This window comes from Saccopteryx leptura, chromosome 1 (assembly GCF_036850995.1).
Source record: "Saccopteryx leptura isolate mSacLep1 chromosome 1, mSacLep1_pri_phased_curated, whole genome shotgun sequence".
NCBI lineage: Eukaryota > Metazoa > Chordata > Mammalia > Chiroptera > Emballonuridae > Saccopteryx > Saccopteryx leptura.
Window position 1 is genome coordinate 383,944,443 of NC_089503.1, and position 19,264 is coordinate 383,963,706.

Consider the following 19,264-nt stretch of genomic DNA (forward strand, 5'->3'; position numbering starts at 1 on the left):
AGGGGGTTCCAGCCAAGCCAGTGACCCCTTGCTCAAGCCAGCGACCTTGGGCCCAAGCCAGCAACCATGGGGTCTTATCCATGACCCCACGCACAACCCGGCAAGCCAATAGTCTTACAAAAACCCTAGGAAGTTGAGATTATTTTCCTACCCACCCCGTCTCCCTGCAAATGGCGGGAAGTTTGGAGATTCCTGACTGCAAAGAAGATGAGATGGGAAAGAAGTAGTAGTTCCTGCTAACTCCATCTCTGCTTCCCTCCTCCGCTGTCGAGTCCAGCGGGTCCCTGAGTGACCTCAGAAAGCCAGAGTAAGCTTGGAGCCAGCCATTCCTATTCCTGGTGGAGAGTACCCAGAGGGGAGGATGACTAGGAAAAGGCTGAGAGATGTTAAATACGGGGATGTCATGAATACAAGGAACTGTTTCTCAAAATAAGTTAGTCCTATTTTAAGACCCTGATGATTTTTACATCCTATGAGTATAGATTTTTATTTCCTCATCTTGAAGACACGTTCTTTCTATTAGAAAAGTAGACATGCTTATTTTTTAAAAACTTTGGCCTGACCAGGCGGTGGTGCAGTGGATAGAGCATCGGACTGGGATGCCGATGACCCAGGTTCAACACCCCAGGTTCTAGACTCCGAGGTCGCCAGCTTGAGTGCGGGCTCATCTAGTTTGAGCAAAAGCTCACCAGCTTGGACCCAAGGTCGCTGGCTCAAGCAAGGGGTTACTCGGTCTGCTGAAGGCCTGCGGTCAAGGCACATATGAGAAAGCAATCAATGAACAACTAAGGCATCACAATGCGCAACGAAAAACTAACGATGCTTCTCATCTCTGTTCCTGTCTGTCTGTCCCTTTCTATCTCTCTCTCTGTCTCTAAAAAAACAAACAAACAAAAACAACTTTGGAAAATTCATAAGAGAAAAATGTCATCCATAATTACAAGTAAACCACTATTAACATTTTGGCATGTATCTGATCAGGATTCTTTTTTATGGATGGATATTACATTGCATAGTTGTAACCAAACTGGATGTACAACTTTGTATTCTTGTTTGCATGTAATAGATAGCATGATACCTCATACTATGATTTATTTAATAAGCTATTTTCTTATTGGAAAATTAGGTTGCCTGAATTTTTGTTATTATAAATAAGGCAACAGTGAGTACTTTTGCCTTTTTTTTATATTTAAGGTAGATTTCTAAAAGTAAAACAATTTCTGTGTGAAAGCATATCAGCATGTCTTGATATATTGATGAATTATTTTCAACAAGGGCCACACTCTTTTATACTCAACGACCATATATATGGAGTGTTTTCAATTTGCTAATTTTATCTGATGGATAAAAAAGAAAGATATCTCATTGTTGAAATAATTATAATGTATCATAATTAAACTGAACAAAAGCCCAGTTGAAACTATTTTAGGTCCTGGCCGGTTGGTTCAGTGGTAGAGCGTCGGCCTGGCGTGCAGGAGTCCCGGGTTCGATTCCCAGCCAGGGCACACAGGAGAAGTGCCCATCTGTTTCTCCACCCCTCCCCCTCTCCTTCCTCTCTGTCTCTCTCTTCCCCTCCCGCAGCCAAGGCTCCACTGGAGCAAAATTGGCCCGGGTGCTGAGGATGGCTCTGTGGCCTCTGCCTCAGGCGCTAGAATGGCTCTGGTTGCAACAGAGCAACAGCCCAGATGGGCAGAGCATCGCCCCCTGGTGGGCATGCCGGGTGGATCCTGGTCAGGCGCATGCAGGAGTCTGTCTGCCTCCTTGTTTCCAACTTCAGGGAAAAAAAAAAAGAAGAAAGAAACTATTTTAGAGTTTCTGTGAATGGACGTTCCCTTAATTTGTCATTTCATCTGACGATATCGGCAATGTGGTAACATGATGTGTCAGGCAGACTAGACAAAGCAAGGCCAAGGAGCCAAAGATGCCAGCCCTCTGAGGGTTCCTGTCCTAACACCAGAAGTGTCAGCCCTGACACAGAGAAGACCACAGCCTCTGGCTACTGTTCCTCCCGCTGTCTGAATCCAAACGGGGCTTGTTGTAGCTCTCCTGGCTGAATCGGTCAGTCCCTGGCCTTGGCCTTGCTTTGTCCTGTGTGTGACAAGTAATAGCGGAGAGCAGAGAAAAAATGCGGAGAATACTTATTTGATTAGACAATGAGTTAAAACACAGACACGGTATATTTTTTATGCAGTATCAATGCCTACTGTCTCTGAGTGGCAAGGTTAACTTTTGGGGGGCTCCTCTGCAATGATGTGGGAGGAAAAGTGGAGCAGGGTTTACCTTCACCCCTCCTCCCCACAGGCTGTGCTGGCTGCTGTCGTTGTGAGCAACGTCCTACCCTACCTTGAAGACTTCTACTACCTACCGGACCTGTGGCGGCAGAACCAGTATGACTGTGTGAGTGTAGGTGCGCCAGCTGACGCAGGGGCGGGGGTGGGAGTGGGACAGAGGGAAAGAGAGCCACCAAAAGACACCAGCGGGAAGGATACTTGAGCTCTGATGCCCAGTACTCTGCTTTCGCTTTAACTAGGAAGTCAAGGATATCAGTGCATGGAAATAGTGAGCCCTCACTCCAACTAGGCAAATCAAATAAAAAGTGACCATAGGCACATACGAATTTAGTCAAAAGCGTTGTCAGGCCTGGCATATTTGAATGGCTTTTCTCCCAGAGACACAGATCCTAATAAGAGAAAGAGGGGTCTTGCCTGCATAGCTGATGGGGCACCCTCCCCCTCTCTGGAGCACAGAGCTGGGGGGCACACTCCTCCTCTCTGGGGCACAGAGCTGATGGGATGATGGGATACCCTCCTCCTCTCTGGGGCACAGAGCAGGGGGACCCCCTCCCCCTCTCTGGGGCACAGAGCTGATGGGATGATGGGACACCCTCCTCCTCTCTGGGGCACAGAGCAGCAGACAGACAGGAGAAACACAGCAAGAAGTAAAAGATGGTGGTGGTAGGGAATATGATGAGAGGAAAAGGACCCAGTCTGGAAAAGAGATGGGAAAGGGGATGATTTTGGGGTGGACGTCCCTGAGGAGCGAAGAGTAGGTGGTCCAGCGCAGAGACAGGGCCCCTGGTTCTCGGAGGCGCGAGGGCCCTGCCCACAGGACTGGGGGTGAGGAGTCTAGCTGAGAGCAGACAGCAGCTAACGAGTGGCAGGTGGAAGGGGAAGTAAACGTTTGAGGGAGTGTTAGCCTACCTCCTCTGGGAAGGCTCGAGTCAAGTCACCTGCAGGGCGGGGTGGCGAAGGCCTTGAAAAGGACTGTTCAAGACTCTCCGTGACTACTGTAGTTCTTCAAATAGCACCTGCTGTTTGGTGACTGAGCTGGGTTGCTTTCCAAACGGCATGTCTAATCCCAACATTGCCTCTAAGGTAGATATGGTTACCCCTGTTTTGCACGTGGGGAAACTAAAGTTCCAAGAGAGAATTGCGAGAAATGACCAAGGAGGCAGAGAAGAGTTGCCAGACAGACTTGGGGCCCCGCCTGCCTGAGGGCACCAGTTTCCACGGCTGTGGGACGTGCTGCCTGAATCCCAGGCGTCAGGAGGGAGAGGGTGAACCGTGAGCTGAGAAACAGGGCCGGGGATTTCCTCAGTTCTACTTGTTCCCACGGTCTTTTTCCCTTCTTCCCCTTCCCCACAAGATTATTTGGATGATGACATTCCTGTCGTCCATCTTCCTGGGACTGGATGTCGGACTCCTTATTTCGACAGCTTTTGCCTTCTTCATCATCACCGTGCGGTCGCACAGGTACGCAGGCTCGGGTAAGAGGAGGTCAGCCGTGGCAGGCGAGGCAACCACGACCTAAAGGCAAATGCATTCCCTTTCAGAACTAAGATCCTCCTCCTGGGCCAGATCCCTAACACCAACATCTACAGAGGCATCAAAGACTATCGGGAGGTAAGGATCCACGTCGGCCATGCATTCCCTTTCAGAACTAAGATCCTCCTACTGGGTCAGATCCCTAACACCAACATCTACAGAGGCAGCAAAGACTATCGGGAGGTAAGGGTCCAAGTCAGCTGCACTCTCTGTAAATGGGCAGAGGCATCAAAGACTATCGGGAGGTAAGGATCCACGTCGGCCGCACTCTCTGCCCAGCGGAGGGGGTGGACCTGTCTGCTGCTCCGCTTGTCTACAGAGCCCCTTGGCTGCTGTTCGCTGCACGGGAGACACGCTGGACAAAGGCAGGAGAGGGGTGCACAGTGGTGGAGGCGGGGAGCTCAGAGAGGTGGGCAAAGCCCAGAGTCCTGCTGCCAGTTAAGGACCATTTAAAAATGTCACCATCAGGGATGGAAGACCAAGAGACAAGAGAGGAGTGAGGAAATGGAGGAGAAAAGAAGAAAGAAGGAAAAGCGGGGGGGTGAGGGGAGATGTGAAAATGAGAGGAAGGAATCCAGAGTTTCCAGGAAGTTCTAAAGGATTTTCCTGACTCCGTGGGAGAGCTGAGAAGTTTCTCAGGACGTCACATTGGTCTTGCAGATCATAACCATTCCGGGGGTGAAAATCTTCCAGTGCTGCAACTCCATCACATTTGTAAATGTGCTCCACCTGAAGCACAGGCTGTTGCAAGAGGTAAGCCGTGGCCCTGGCCGGTTGGCTCAGTGGTAGAGTGTCAGGCTGGCGTGTGGATGTCCCAGGTTCAATTCCCTGTCAGGGAACATAGGAGAAGCGTCCATCTGTTTCTCCATCCCTCTTCTCTCTCTCTCTCTCTCTCTCTCTCTCTCTCTCTCTTTCTTCTTCTTCTTCTTCTTCTCCTTCTCCTTCTCCTTCTCCTTCTCCTTCTCCTCCTCCCACAGCCATGGCTCAAATGAGCAAGTTGGCCCTGGGCGCTGAGGATGGCTCCATGGCCTCTGCCTCAGGTGCTAAAAACAGCTCAGTTGCTGAGCAATGGAGCAATGCCCCGGATGGGCAGAACATCACCCCCTAGTGGGCTCCCGGGTGGATCCCAATCTGTCTCTGCCTCCTCTCCTCTCACTGAATTAAAAAAAAAAAATGAGTTAAGCTGTCCTTTCCCACTCCCCACTTACTTCCTCACCCTCCCAAGGGGACCTCTCTCCCACCACCTGCCACCTACAGGAGTACCCGCTTCTCCCTTTCAGCTTCAGATGGTCAGTGTGCCTATTAAAGAAGAAGTGTACCGCCTGCCCAGTGAAAATGAAGACGAATCCCAGGAAGGCAAGATCTGTCAGTGCCTCTGCAACTGTGATGAACCGGAGCCCCCGCCCAGGGTTAGGAACGGCTTCTTTTCTGCATCTTTCTCCCCCTTTCATAAAGAAGTGCATGAGCAGTTAGTGGCTGTTGTTTTCAGAAAAGAACATCAGCCTGACCAGGCAGTGGCACAGTGGACAGAGCATTGGACTGGGACGCAGAGGACCCAGGTTCAAAACCCTGAGGTTGCTGGCTTGAGCACAGGCTCGCCGGCTTGAGCCCAAAGGTTGCTGGCTTGAGCCCAAGTTTGCTGGCTTGAGCAAGGGGTCACTCAGTCTGCTGGAGCCCTCCAATCAAGGCACATATGAGAAAGTAATCAATGAACAACCAACGTGCCGCAATGAATAATTGATGTTTCTCATCTCTCTCCCTTTCTGTCTGTCCCTATCTGTCCCTCTCTCTGTGTGTCTGTCACACACAAGAAAAGAAAAATCCTCAGGGATTTTGACTCTTAGATGGACCATGGGTAATTGGAAGTTAGAAGAGATTTCTACTGAGAAATGAAGACATAGGTTTGCCTCTGAGGGTCAGATGTTTTATTTTTATTTTTTTGAGAGAGAGAGGGGTGGTGAGGGAGACAGACAGTGGCAGACAGACAGGAAAGGAGAGAGACGAGAAGCATCAACTCATAATTGCAGCACCTTAATTGTTCATTAATTGCTTTCTCATATGTACCTTCCCCGGGGGCTCCAGCAGAGCCAGTGACCCCTTGCTCAAGCCAGTGACCTTGGGCTTCAAGCCAGCGACCATGGAGTCGTGTCTATGATCCCATGCTCAAGCCAACAACCCCCTGCTCAAGCTGGAGAGCCTGTGCTCAAGCCGGCAACCTCAGAGTTCCAAACCTGGATCCTCAGCGTCCCAGGCTGACACTCTATCCCCTGCACCAGCGCCTGGTCAGGCAGGCGGTCAGATCTTGATCTGAAAGTAGGGAAAAGGCAATGGTGACTCTCGAGTCCCAGTTCAATGCTTAGAGGCTCATCCGAGCGCAGGGGGTGCCGCTGGCCTGCTGAGAGTGTCAGGGGCTCCTTGGTTGTGCTCATTACCCAGGCCTTCAGCCGCCTGCCTCTGCAGTTCTGAAAATAAGGGACATATAGATTGTGTTATAATTCCAACTTGGGCAGCGTCGAGTTAGCTGGGGTTCTCCAGGACTGGCCAGGGCCTCCTGCTGTCCGCCTGTGACCCAGGAAGAGACGAGGGAAGAGGGTGGATAAGCACAGATGGAGACTTGACAGAATCTGACGGTTATTTCAGCAGATGAAGAAAGTGTTCATTGTTTCCAACTCAAACCTGATCTAAATACTCCCTCTCCCCAGAGCAGGGCTGCTCATTTCTGGCTTTGGGGCCTTTTAGCCAGTCTACACGCACATTCGGGTGGGCATAGCTACACACACACACAGATTTATACCCACACACAAACACCTCCTGTCCCCTTTCTCACGCAGGTCACCCCTGCAAACACCAAGCACCCACTCTGGTTGCCTCACCCCCTAATGGAGCATAGGTTCTACTGAGCTCCCTGGAAATACCAACCCTCTTGCCAAGAGTACAGAATGCAGCCTGTATCTAGTTTTTGTGGTACAGCCACACCGCACCGCACTGACTGTGGTCGAGGGCCATCACGGGACAGCAGCAAATGCACTCGAGAGTAGACTAGGGTTAGCTGCTAGTTGCTGAGCTCCTACTGTGTGCCTACCCAGAACTAGGACACTGAAACAAAAGGAAAAATAATTTTTAAGGGTCTTTGTCTTCAGGCAGTCCTGTTTTCTTTTCTTTTCTTTTTTTTAATTTTTCTGAAGTGAGAAGCAGGGAGGTAGACAGACTCCCGCATGCACCTGACTGGGATCTACCCGACATGCCCACCTGGGGTGTTGCTCCATTGCAACTGGAGCCATTCTAGTGCCTGAGGCAGAGGCCACAGAGCCATCCTCAGTGCCCGGGCCAACTTTGCTCCAATGGAGCCTCGGCTGCGGGAGGGGAAGAGAGAGACAGAGAGGAAGGAGGGGGGGAGGGGTGGAGAAGCAGATGGGCGCTTCTCCTGTGTGCCCTGGCTGGGAATCGAACCCGGGACTCCTACACGCTGGTCTGATGCTCTTCTGCTGAGCCAAAAGGCCAGGGCCCTGTTTTCTGTTTTATTGTAGAAAAGACATAACACAAAATGTATCATCCTCTCCATTTTTAAGGGTACAGAAGTGTTGGGTACACTCTCAGGGCTGTGCACTCACTGCTGCCATCTGCCTCTGGAACCTCTTTGTCGTGGAAACCTGGAACTCAGTGCCCTACGAAATGACAATTCCCATTCACCCCCCCCCCCGCCTCGGGAACCACCCTTCGACTTTCTGTTTTCTATGAGTCTGACTAATGCAGGGACCTCCTATCTGTGGGATCGTACCATACTTGTCTGTGTGTGACTGGGGTGTTTCACTCAGCGTAATGTCTTCAAGGCTCCCCTGGAAAATTTGAACATATATAAAAGTGGAGACAAGTATAAGGAGCCTCGGCGTGCCCACCACGCACTTTGAGATTGATCAGCTCCTGGCCAGTCCTGTTTCATCCACACCTCCACCCACCTCTTCTTCCCCACGATCACAGGAGTGTGTTGAAGTAATTCATGGAGATGCCAATCAAACTAGGGAGGCAACTCTCTCAATGTGCCCTAAAAGGCTACTATCGTATTATTCAATCCTAAGACAGACATTTTTTTTCATTCCTCTGACATGTGGCTGCATTGTGTCATTGATGACATGTCCTAGTTTAATTTGCAGTTCTTTCTTGGAAATAGAAAAAGTAGTGATGCATCTTAAAACTGATGAAATAGAAGAGGAAGCCATACTATGCAATAGATTCATTGGTTTTGGTTTTTTTTTTTTAAGATTTTATTTATTGATTTTTAGAAGGTGAGGGGGACAGGAAGCATCAACTCATAGTAGTTGCTTCTCGTATGTGCCTGGACCAGGCAAAGCCCGGGGTTTTGAACCGGCGACCTCAGCGTTCCAGGTCGATGCTTTGCCCACGGCACCGCCGTAGGTCAGGCGGCAATATATTGTTATGTCTGAAATCGTTTTCAAGTTCTAACAAACTCTTAAGACTTCAAGTAAGGTCACATTAAACTCAAAAGTCAGGGAAACTTCACAGTGGCGATGAATTTGAGCTGGACAGGAGAGAGAAATGTGGACGTGTGACAGGCAGGAAGAAAGGACTTGCCCCCAGTGCACGGATAGGCTCACAGGAAGACACTGAGGCAGGCTCAGCACGGGGTCCTCGGGGTGACAGGCTCCGGCCCGGAAGGAAGTTCCCACGGGCAGAGGCAGCAGGACAGGGGTGTGACCTTCAAACCTTGGGGGACATCTCCCCCCTTTGAACTGTAATATTCTCTATCCACACCTTTTTTTTTTTTTGCTATACAATACATACTACTTTATATAGTTTTTTATCTTTTTTTTTTTTTTTTGTATTTTTCTGAAGCCGGAAACGGGGAGAGACAGTCAGACAGACTCCCGCATGCGCCCGACCGGGATCCACCCGGCACGCCCACCAGGGGCGACGCTCTGCCCACCAGGGGGCGATGCTCTGCCCACCAGGGGGCGACGCTCTGCCCACCAGGGGGCGACGCTCTGCCCCTCCGGGGCGTCGCTCTGCCACGACCAGAGCCACTCTAGCGCCTGGGGCAGAGGCCAAGGAGCCATCCCCAGCGCCCGGGCCATCTTTGCTCCAATGAAGCCTTGGCTGCGGGAGGGGAAGAGAGAGATAGAGAGGAAGGGGGGTGGGGGGTGGAGAAGCAAATGGGAGCTTCTCCTATGTGCCCTGGCCGGGAATCGAACCGGGTCCCCCGCATGCCAGGCCAAGGCTCTAACGCTGAGCCAACCGGCCAGGGCCTATAGTTTTTTATCTTTACAGTGTTTTATTTTTATCAGCAACCTTATTGGAACGCTATTTTTCAAAGAAACATCACCCCAGATTATACCACTCTAGCAAATGAGTTTGTTCATTTTTCCACGTACCTTATCATCCTTGTCCGTATGTGTTGTGATTGATCCTTCAAATGGACGCGTGCCTGCTGCCCAGGTAGAAACCGGTCCCTGTGGCTGCGGAGCTGGCAGTCACGTCCTGCACGCCATTGCATTCCTGGCGCCGGATGGATCGCCCCTGGGGCTGCAGCGGCATCCAGGCCCACCAGGGGGGTGAGAGGAGCGGAAGGGACAGGCAGGCGGCCCTGCTCGCACAATCTTTGTCTTCTGAGGACATCTGACCAGAGACCGCGACTCTGACGAGAAGGCGAGGAAAGGGACTGGCAGAAAGAAACACTTCAAAGCGTGGGAAGGCACCGGGGGGGCTGACTAGAACCTAGGGGTGTGGGAGAGGGATACATCCAGGACGAGTTTAAGTCCGGCCCACTGGGACCGTGACGACGGCCTCGATGCATGGAGACAAGTTGGGAGGGGCAGCTTGTGAGTGGTGAGGGAAAGAACAGAGGAAGGTGGGTTTTGCTGTGTTTTTTTCAGCCGTGAGCTGACGTGACAGTGAGACACCCAAGTACAAGCTGGAGGGCACCTGGTCAGGGGAGCGGTGCCCTGAGGGGGAGGGGAGGGGGCTAGCAGGTGGAATCGGCCTTGTCCCAAGCACCTCCGGCCCCTGTTTGAGCCTCATCACGGCCCTCCCCTCACTCCTGCTCCAGGTTGTTTACACAGAGCAGTTTGAAAGTAAACAGGACCAGGATGCATCCTCCACTAACCTGGTCCAATGCGTACGGTTGGACAGCGGGGTCATGAGCCAAAGTCCATACGAGGACGTAGCACCTTCCACGTTCCCGAGAGATCAAGGGCAAATCAACGAGAGTATGGACAAAGTTCAGCTTCCTAGTAACCCTTCTAGAAACAGGTCGATGTCACCTCCGGTTGCTGCTGAGAGTCAGGTCAGGAGTAGATCAGTCATCTCTCACTCAGAACCGTGTGCTGTACCCAGCGTCCACACCATCATCCTGGATTTCTCCATGGTCCAGTTTGTGGATTCACAGGCTTCAGTCACCTTAAGACAGGTGAGTACTGAGGTGACTTAAACAAGAGCTCTGATTGCCACTACCACACCATATCAACCCCAGCCCTGATTAAATCCTAGTATGTATATATATATGTAAAATATATATAGTCAGTGATCAGCTACTCTGTGACTCCTAGGCCACTAGAAACATAGACACTGCTGACCAGTGGTGGTACAGTGGACAGAGCATCGATCTGGGATGCTGAGGTCCCAAGTTCAAAACCCCAAGGTCACCAGCTTGAGTGTGGGCTCATCCGGCTTGAGCGCAGGGTCATTGGCTTGAACATCGGACCTTCAGTATGATCCCAGGGTTGATAGCTTGAGCCCAAAGGTCACTGGCTTGAGCCCAAAGGTTGTGGCTTGAGCAAGGGGCCACTGGCTCAGCCTGAGCACCCCCGGTTAAGGCACATATGAAAAGCAATCAATGAACAACTAAGGTGCCACAACTTAGTTGATGCTTCTCAGCTCTCTCTCTATCTGTCCATCCCTGTCTCTCTGTCTCTCTCTTACTTACTAAAAATACAAGCTTCTTCATTTCTTTTGTAATTGTTCTATAGTGCTGTATTGGAGGAAAGCCTTTCAAATATTATCATTGAAAACTCAATAAGAAAAATCCTAGCAGCCACTCTTACTAGAGACAACCACTCAATTTAAGCTTCTTCGTAATTCATGGGATTTCAGTCTCCCATTGCTTGTCATTCGGACGGAGGCCGTCCACTGTGGCTCTTTGCCAAATGACTTCATGATTTACCATGTGATCAAAGTGAGCTTTCTTGTTTCCTCTTGGTAGGTAGCAAAAGAAGTAGAATCTATCCATTTTAGTTGTATTGTGTTTGGGGCAGGGGTCTTTCTTCCACATTTTAATGTAATGCTCAAGGTTGATTTATTCAATCTTACAGTGTTGAATTTAATATGCACTTGCTTTGAATTGCACTTTATTCATTGCCCCAGAGCATAGACATTGGCTGAAGGAAACCTGAGGTCAATATCAGACACTTATTAATCTGACACAACCATACAGCTGATGTTTTACTAAAGTCAAAGGCAACTTGGCTGAGCAGAGCTGAATGTGGCCCTCGGGGTCCCTGGGTCCCATTCCCTACCATATCATTTGACCATTTCTGACCATTTCTGACCATGTGTAGCCTCCTCTTATCGAACTCCAGAGAGGAAGGGACCACATGCAGACACTGAGCACTGATACCAAGATATATTTGTTCTTTTTTTTAAAAAAATTTTATTTATTCATTTTAGAGAGGAGAGAGAAAGGGAGAGAGAGAGACAGAGAGAGAAGGTGGGGAGGAGCTGGAAGCATCAACTCCCATATGTGCCTTGACCAGGCAAGCCCAGGGTTTCGAACCGGCAACCTCAGCATTTCCAGGTCGACACTTTATCCACTACGCCACCACAGGTCAGGCAATATATTTGTTCTTGAGGCCTGTCCAGTGTTCCCACCACACCTGTGCCTGTCCCCACCCTGACACTGGACTCCCACGAACATTCTTTCTGTGAATCATTCCCCCCTCCCACACCCCTGTGGTACCGTGGCGACCCCCCTACCTCACTCCCCACCCCACATGAGACGGGCTGATTCTCTTTTGTACTCCTAGCACCTTAGACACTTCTAGCATACAGAAGTCCACCCAGCCAATGTTTACAGAGCTGAATTGGCTATAAAGGTACCTATACCCAGACAAGCGAACCACCGAAGGGGTTTTACAGCTCAGCTCCTGAGAAGGCCCTTTCTGAGTGAGTAAGGGTCCCTAACTCTGAATCGCTCCCTCCCTGCAGATGTGCAATGCCTTCCACAATGCCAACATTCTGGTGCTCATTGCCGGGAGTCACTGTGAGTACCCTTCCTCTTGCACGAGGGTGAGGGTGGTGCTTTGCCCCCCCCCCCCCGCCCTCCCCGCCGGCGCCCCCCCCCAACCCGGCGCCCTCCTCGCCCCGGGATCTGACCCTGTGTGTGATGCGGCTTGGGTTTGCAGCTTCTGTGGTCAGGGCCTTTGAGAAGAACGACTTCTTTGACGCTGGCATCACCAAGGCCCAACTGTTCCTCACCCTCCATGACGCTGTGCTGTTCGCCTCATCCAGGAAGTTTCCTGACCCCTCCGAGTTAAGCGTGGAGGACTCTGAGACCGTGATACAGGAAACCTACTCAGAAACAGATAAGGTGACATGATGGGAAGCTTCGGGGTGGGGGTTGGGTGGGGGGGGGGTGAAGCAGGGGGTGGGGCAGTGGGGGGGGGGGGTGACACCTGATCATAGAGACAAGCACCATCCAGGAACGGTGTTTGCATGCACGCTCGACTTTGAGGTGTTGAAATGCTCCCTTGTGCTGAGGACAGCTTGGCTGATTCGAGCATCGGCCCCAGAAGAGGTTGCCAGATAGACCCAGATCCGGGTTCATGCGAGAGTCTGTCTCACTATCTACCCTCCTCTCACTAGAAAGAAAGAGGGAGGGAGGGAGGGGAAGGAAGGAAGGACTTTAATGAGTAAAAGATAGCCAGGCTTGTAACATGCAGCCCCCTTTTTTTTTCTTTAAGTAATGTATTACCAAATATTTCCCTACCTTTGTTGAGCACTTTCACTGGTTATGTGTCTCTGTTTATCCTGATAATCTTTTCCCCAATAGCTAGATTTGAACATATTTTTTCTGTATGGGCAGCTTCTACATTTACTGTCTTTAAATGTTGTATTCATAATAAGGTTTTATGACTCTCTTCATAGAGACACATCCTAGATACTATATACTTTATCTTTTACATTTTTATTGCTTTTGAAACTGAGTCTTCTTTTTCATTATACCTTCTAACTGGCAGCTGCTGGTATATAGAAAACTTCCTGGTTGTAATTAAATTATTTAGCCACTTTGTGAATCCTTTTACTAGTCCAAAACAGTTAATTCTCTTGAGTTACTTCTCCTGTTAATTCTTTAGAGTTTTCTAGATAAAAAAATATTTATCTACAAATATACTGCTCACAAAAATTAGGGGATATTTCAAAATGAATATGAAGCAATAAAAAAAGAAGCATTTGATTTTTTTTATTAAACAAGAACATCAGAAAAGCAAATGACAAATCAAAGCAAGATGTTCAGTTATGCAAATGAGATGCAAAACCAACCTTTATTTCATTGGTGAAAATGCACTGTATAAAGGCTAAAAGTACAGGAGTGTCTGCACCTTTCTTGATCCCCTAATTTTTGTTAGTAGTGTAATATAAATCTCTTATTTTCCAATTGTTAGAATTCTTATTTCAATATCATATATTATGGCATTAGCTAGACCTCCCAGAACAATTTCAGTAATAATGATGAGTCTTGTCTTACTCTTTTTTTTTTTTAAGATTTTATTTATTCATTTTAGAGAAGGGGGGAGAAAGGGAGAGAGAGAAGGGGGAGAGAAGGGAGGAGGAGCAGGAAGCATCAACTCCCATATGTGCCTTGACTGGGCAAGCCCAGGGTTTTGAACCTGCAACCTCAGCTTTCCAGGTCGACGCTTTATCCACTGCGCCACCACAGGTCAGGCTTGTCTTACTCTTGAATTTAATGAGAAAAGCTTCTATGTCTCTATTAAAGATAGTGGTGATAGTTGGCTTAAGATGGACATTCTATTTAGTATGTTTTTTAAAGTATTTTTCTAGTTTACTAACATTCTCATCAGAACTTATGGCTTGGTATTGAATATATCAAATTTTCTTCTAGCATTTAAACTAAGGAAGATTAGGAGAGGAAAAAGTTCCATTTCAATGTATTAAATTTAAGATGCCTATTTAATATCCAAGTGGGAGATGTCAAGAATAGAGGTGGACATATGAACCAGCAGATGAGGGAAAGGGTTATAATACAAAATGTATTTTCCGATGGCTTTAGGCGACCCCTGTATTTTGGTTGTTAGACCCCCGCCGGGGTCGCGACCCACAGGTTGAGAACCGCTGGGTTAGAGCCAAAAAGTCATCAGCACATAGATAATGATGAAATTATGAGGCAAGCCTGACTAGGCAGTGGCACAGTGGATAGAGTGTTGGACTGGGACACAGAGGACCCAGGTTTGAAACCCTGAGGTCACTGTCTTGTGTGCGGGCACATCCAGCTTGAGTGTGGGCTCACCGGCTTGAGTGTGGGCTCACCAGCTTGAGCACGGGGTTGCTGGCTTGAGTGTGGGATCATAGACATGACCCCATGGTTGTTGGCTTAAAGCCCAGGGTCACTGGCTTAAGCCCAAGGCCTCTGGCTTGAGCAAGGGGTCACTTGCTCTGCTGTAGCCCCCCAGACAAGGCACATATGAGAAAGCAATCAATGAACAACTAAGGTGCCACAACAAAGAATTGATGCTTCTCATCTCTCTCCCTTCCTGTCTGTGTGTCCTTATCTGTCCCTCTCTCTCTGTCTCTGTCACACACACACACACACACACACACACACACACACACACACACACACACACAAGAGAGAGAGAGAAAGAAGGAAAAAAAGAAAGAAAGTAAGTAAGTATGGGGCTAAATAAAATTGCCTATGGAGATGGAGAAGGGTCCCACGATCAAGCTTTGGGGCATACCGACATTCAGAAGTGCAGAAGTAGAGGAGACAACAGAGAGACCAGGAAGAAGCCACAAGGAAGGAAGGAGGAAAAGTGGTGGAAGAGAAGGAAACATTTCAGGAAGGGTGACAGGTGTTAATTCTGTGGAATGCCGCTGCAGGGCTGGTTCACCAAGCCTGTGGGGCATCTGCTCTGTGCCAGGCTCAGTGCCTGGCCCTGGGGACATCAGGAACCAGTGGCCCTGCCCTACTGCAAGACATTTAGAGTCTAATGGGGGAGATAGATTTATAAACGAATCAGGCGGTCCATGACCGGCACTGGGATAGAGGTGTGAGTGAGGTTCAGCTGGGACACAAAGGAATCTGAGATCCCAGCTCGTGATCTCTGATACGAATGTGGCTGAGACGGGGAGGGGACAAGGCAGTGCTGGGAACAGCGTGAGCAAAAGCAAGCAGCAGTCAGGCACCTTTGGGTGACTTTACGGCTAGAGCAAAGGGAAGGGACTACAGAGGGAGACAAAGCAGAAGAAGATGGCGAGGGGCCAGGTCCCATAGGGCTTGCCATGCTCTGCTAAGGGTTAAGTTGGGGGTTGGAAAGACAAGATCAAGAAGATGAGATGCTTCAGAATGCTGCCAAGACCACTGCTGTTCAAATGGTTGACCATGAGATCCAGGGTTAGTTAGAAAACCCAGAGAAATCAGGAGTTACAGATTGAGTGTGCTTAAAGAATAGTGAGTGAGGGCCCTGGCCGGTTGGCTCAGTGGTAGAGCGTCGGCCCAGCATGTGGAAGTCCCAGGTTCGATTCCCGGCCAGGGCACATAGGAGAAGCACCCATCTGCTTCTCCACCCTTCCCCCTCTTTTTTCTCCCCCCCCCCACCTTACTCTCCTGCAGTCATGGCTCAATTGGAGCGAGTTGGCCCAGGCGCTGAGGATGGCTCCATGGCCTCCGCCTTAGGCGCTAAGAAGAGCTCTGTTGCTGAGTAACAGAGAAAAGGCCCTAGATGGGCAGAGCATGCTGGGTGGATCCCTTTTGGGCATGTGCGGGAGTCTGTCTGTCTGCCTCCCCACTTCTCACTTCAGAAAAATACAAAAACAAACAAAAAAAGAACAGTGAGTGAGCGGCCGAGGAGCCAGAGGGTGCAAAGACGAGGTACTGCAGATGTAGGCCAGGACTTCGTGATTTTTGGCACCTTCAACCCTGTTGTATTCTGAAATTCCTTGACTATTTGAAAGGTAAATACAATTGGAAGTGTTCATCTATCCGATTGTTGTGTGTATTTCAGGAGCCAGATTCAAGACAAAAGAAAAGCAGCAGTATTCTAGAAGTCCCCCGGAATGTAAGTCCCGGCTTCACCAGGATCCCAGAAACAGTCGTGGAGGAGGAGTCGGAGCTAGACATGGAGTTTGAGCCCGTTCTGGAGTTGGAGCAGGAGAGCAGCGGGCTGGATCTGGACCGTGAGATGGAACCCGAGTCAGAGCCGGAGCCCGAGCCGGAGCCCAGGGTCAAACTGGAGATGGACACGGAGCTGGAGCCGGAGCCGGAGCCGGAGCCGAGGCTCAAGTCCAGGTCGAGGTCGCAGGCTTACCCTCGGCAGCAGTACTGGCCTCCGAGCTCCCCGGGGCAGCCCAGGACAGAAGTGGTAGTGAACTGGAGGCGCCAACGTATGAACCCCCTCTTATTGAAGGACAGTGATGCCGAGGACTCCTTGGAAATGAACTGAGAGAGAAGGGTGCGAGTCCCTCGACAAGTCCTCCCCACCCACACGGGGTCAACTTGGTCAGGAGCCCTAGACTAGTTCCACGCGACAGGGCTTGCTTGGGGCCTCCTCCGCCTGCTGTGTCCTTCTGCCTTGCTCAGCCGTGGGACTTCACGCCCACATCACCGGTGTAAACACCAAGGCTACTTCCGAACGCCCGATCCAGGCTCGCTGCGTCTCCCCTCCAGCGGAGACTCTTCACGAAGGATTTCCTTCTCTACCCATGCGGCAGTGCCGGTGTTTCTAGCAGATCACCTCGAACTTCCTCCTCTCGGAGCTGTTCCCCCGTCTCCAAAGAGAGGAGGCTCAAATAAAATACATCACCCAAGTTACATTTGGACCCTCCCTGCTTTTTCTGTCTTCTCTCTTCTGTACGCCGGAGGAAGAGGGCAGGAGAAATATCGGAGGTGGGTGGTGGACACGGTGGAGAAGAGATGAGCAAAATAAAGGAAAACCGGGCCCTGGCCGGTTGGCTCAGCAGTAGAGCATCAGCCTGGCATGTGGAAATCCCGGGTTCAATTCCAATCAGGGCACACAGAAGTGCCCATCTGCTTCTCCACCCCTCCCCCTCTCCTTCCTCTCTGTCTCTCTCTTCCCCTCCCGCAGCCAAGGCTCCACTGGAGAAAAGTTGGCCCTGGGTGCTGAGGATGGCTCTGTGTCCTCTGCCTCAGGCACTAGAATGGCTCTGGTTGCAACAGAGCAATGCTCCAGATGGGCAGAGCATCGCCCCCTGGTGGGCATGCTGGGTAGATCACGGTCGGGCACATGCGGGAGTCTGTCTGACTGCCTCCCCACTTCTAACTTTGGAAAGATACAAAAAGAAAGAAAAAGGAGAACCGGGTAGCGTTTGTGTTTTCTACGCAAGGTATCTTGATCAAACTGAGTGTGGAAACAGGCCGGTTGAGCGAGGCTGGCCCCTGGGCACGTAGGACAAGGGACTGCATTTCTGCTATCTCCCCAAGGTCCGCTGTATCTGATCCTCTCTCCGTTTCAGAAGCACAAGCAGCTGCATCAGTCAGTGAGAACGCCGGTTCTGTAGACTCCGCCGGGGCCTCCAATTCACGTTCACCATTGCTCCTTCCTCACAGGTGCTTAAGGTGCACGCCATCCAGTGTCTGAACTCTTCCTGGTAGAGGAAACTTAGTTCAAATCTGTGACAGACACAAACCCTGTAGGAATTGGAAAAGGCAATCATTAAGAGTTCAGTCCAAATCCATTCCATAAACTCCTCTCTCCCCTATTAAAAAAAAAAAATCTAGTATTAAGTTACAACCAGAAGAGAAATACAGACCCCTGGGGAAAGGTATGTGGGATCCTGAATCTCATTTCCCATTCGATAAACAAGATTCCTCTTGCTTGGGTACTCAATTTCTCTCACCTGTTAGAAGAATGAAATCCTTGTTCAAATATAGGTGTCTCTTCTCACAGAGAGAGCATGTGCATTCTATAAACATTTACTAAGTACAAACACAGCACCCCAAACTGTAAGGTAGATAAAACATATCCCTACTTTATGCAGGCATAAACACAGGCTCGGGTAAGTACAGTGGTACCCTAAAAAGGTGGGGGCCCATGTCAACAAGCTTACTCAACACGTTTGTTGAACTCCAGCTGTGTGCTGTGCACTGTCCCAGGTGCTGAAGATTCAAGGTGAGCAGAATAAATGATAAAAAAAAAAATTACAAATCATGGCAAAAACCTTGAAGGTAAAAACACAGGAAATCCCAAGGGCATATATACATCAGGGGGACCTGAAACCACCTTGGGTGTCAATCCAGCTCATGGTAATGACATGTGACCCAGCGGCTGAAAGATAGGTAGGAGTCAGGTACATAGTAAAGCAAGTTCCGAAGACCGCCCAGAGGCCAGAGCCAACTGGTGGAGCCAGAGCGGTGACCGTGGCTGAGAACGAACGCGGGACACCCAGGGACACAGCCAGATGGAGCAGAAGGGTAATTAGCGTGGCACCAAGCACGAAACTGGAGCCAACCAGGAATGAATGTTCAGGGCAGCAAGGACAGACACAGAGACGTGTCAGGAGCAAGGAAACACTTCACGTTGAAAACAGCAGACGAGAAAGTGCAGGAAGAGCTCAGATGGGGGGGGGGGGCTGCCACCCTCATTCTGTCCGAGGGAGGTCTTCAATGCCTTCTGACACTTGGGCAGCAAGTGGTCGAGTTGAGAATTTGGTCCTTCCTGCTACAACCGCAGCGTAGCAAAATCTTGGCTGTGATGCTTGACCTCAGAAAGGCCGGGTGCTTGGACTACAGCCTATCTTTAAAGACTATTCCGCTACAAACCCACAGCACCCAGCCCCTTCCCGAGTATTAAGATAAAGAAAACTGGCTAATTGATTGTAAACAGTAACTCGTAAAGGGAGTACCAATGAAGAGGCCGAGTCTTCTTCCAAAATACAGATCACCCCAAATCCTCAGACATTCACACCTTACAAAAGGCTGTGATTAGGTTGGTGAGCTCACCTTCCCTCGCATTGTCATCACCGAAGCGTTTATTTCTCTAATGGGATATCAGAGGAAAAGTCTAAAAACTGAGAAACTAGTACAGACCGGATCTGAAAGTGTGAACATTTTAGCACAGGTTTTTCTCCTTTGCCGAATAAGAAAACCTCAAAGCAGCTTATGCTCCACAGTAAAGGAGGTTTGAGGTATGATTTTCATAGACAAAGAACTGAGTACAATCAATAGAACTGTGAAAAAA

General features: G+C 49.7%; 1 protein-coding gene across 1 annotated transcript in view; it reads left to right on the forward strand.

The window, feature by feature from the left end:
- SLC26A8 (solute carrier family 26 member 8) overlaps positions 1 to 16,866 on the forward strand; it is a 75,565-nt gene extending 58,699 nt beyond the window's left edge. The window contains exons 12-20 of the mRNA XM_066361438.1: positions 2,302 to 2,397; positions 3,646 to 3,752; positions 3,833 to 3,902; positions 4,485 to 4,577; positions 5,105 to 5,233; positions 9,886 to 10,245; positions 12,039 to 12,093; positions 12,236 to 12,420; positions 16,073 to 16,866. Coding sequence (XP_066217535.1) covers positions 2,302 to 2,397; positions 3,646 to 3,752; positions 3,833 to 3,902; positions 4,485 to 4,577; positions 5,105 to 5,233; positions 9,886 to 10,245; positions 12,039 to 12,093; positions 12,236 to 12,420; positions 16,073 to 16,510 — 1,533 coding nt within the window. The 3' untranslated portion in view covers positions 16,511 to 16,866. The remainder of the gene's footprint in view (positions 1 to 2,301; positions 2,398 to 3,645; positions 3,753 to 3,832; positions 3,903 to 4,484; positions 4,578 to 5,104; positions 5,234 to 9,885; positions 10,246 to 12,038; positions 12,094 to 12,235; positions 12,421 to 16,072) is intronic.
- Positions 16,867 to 19,264: the final 2,398 nt, after the last annotated feature.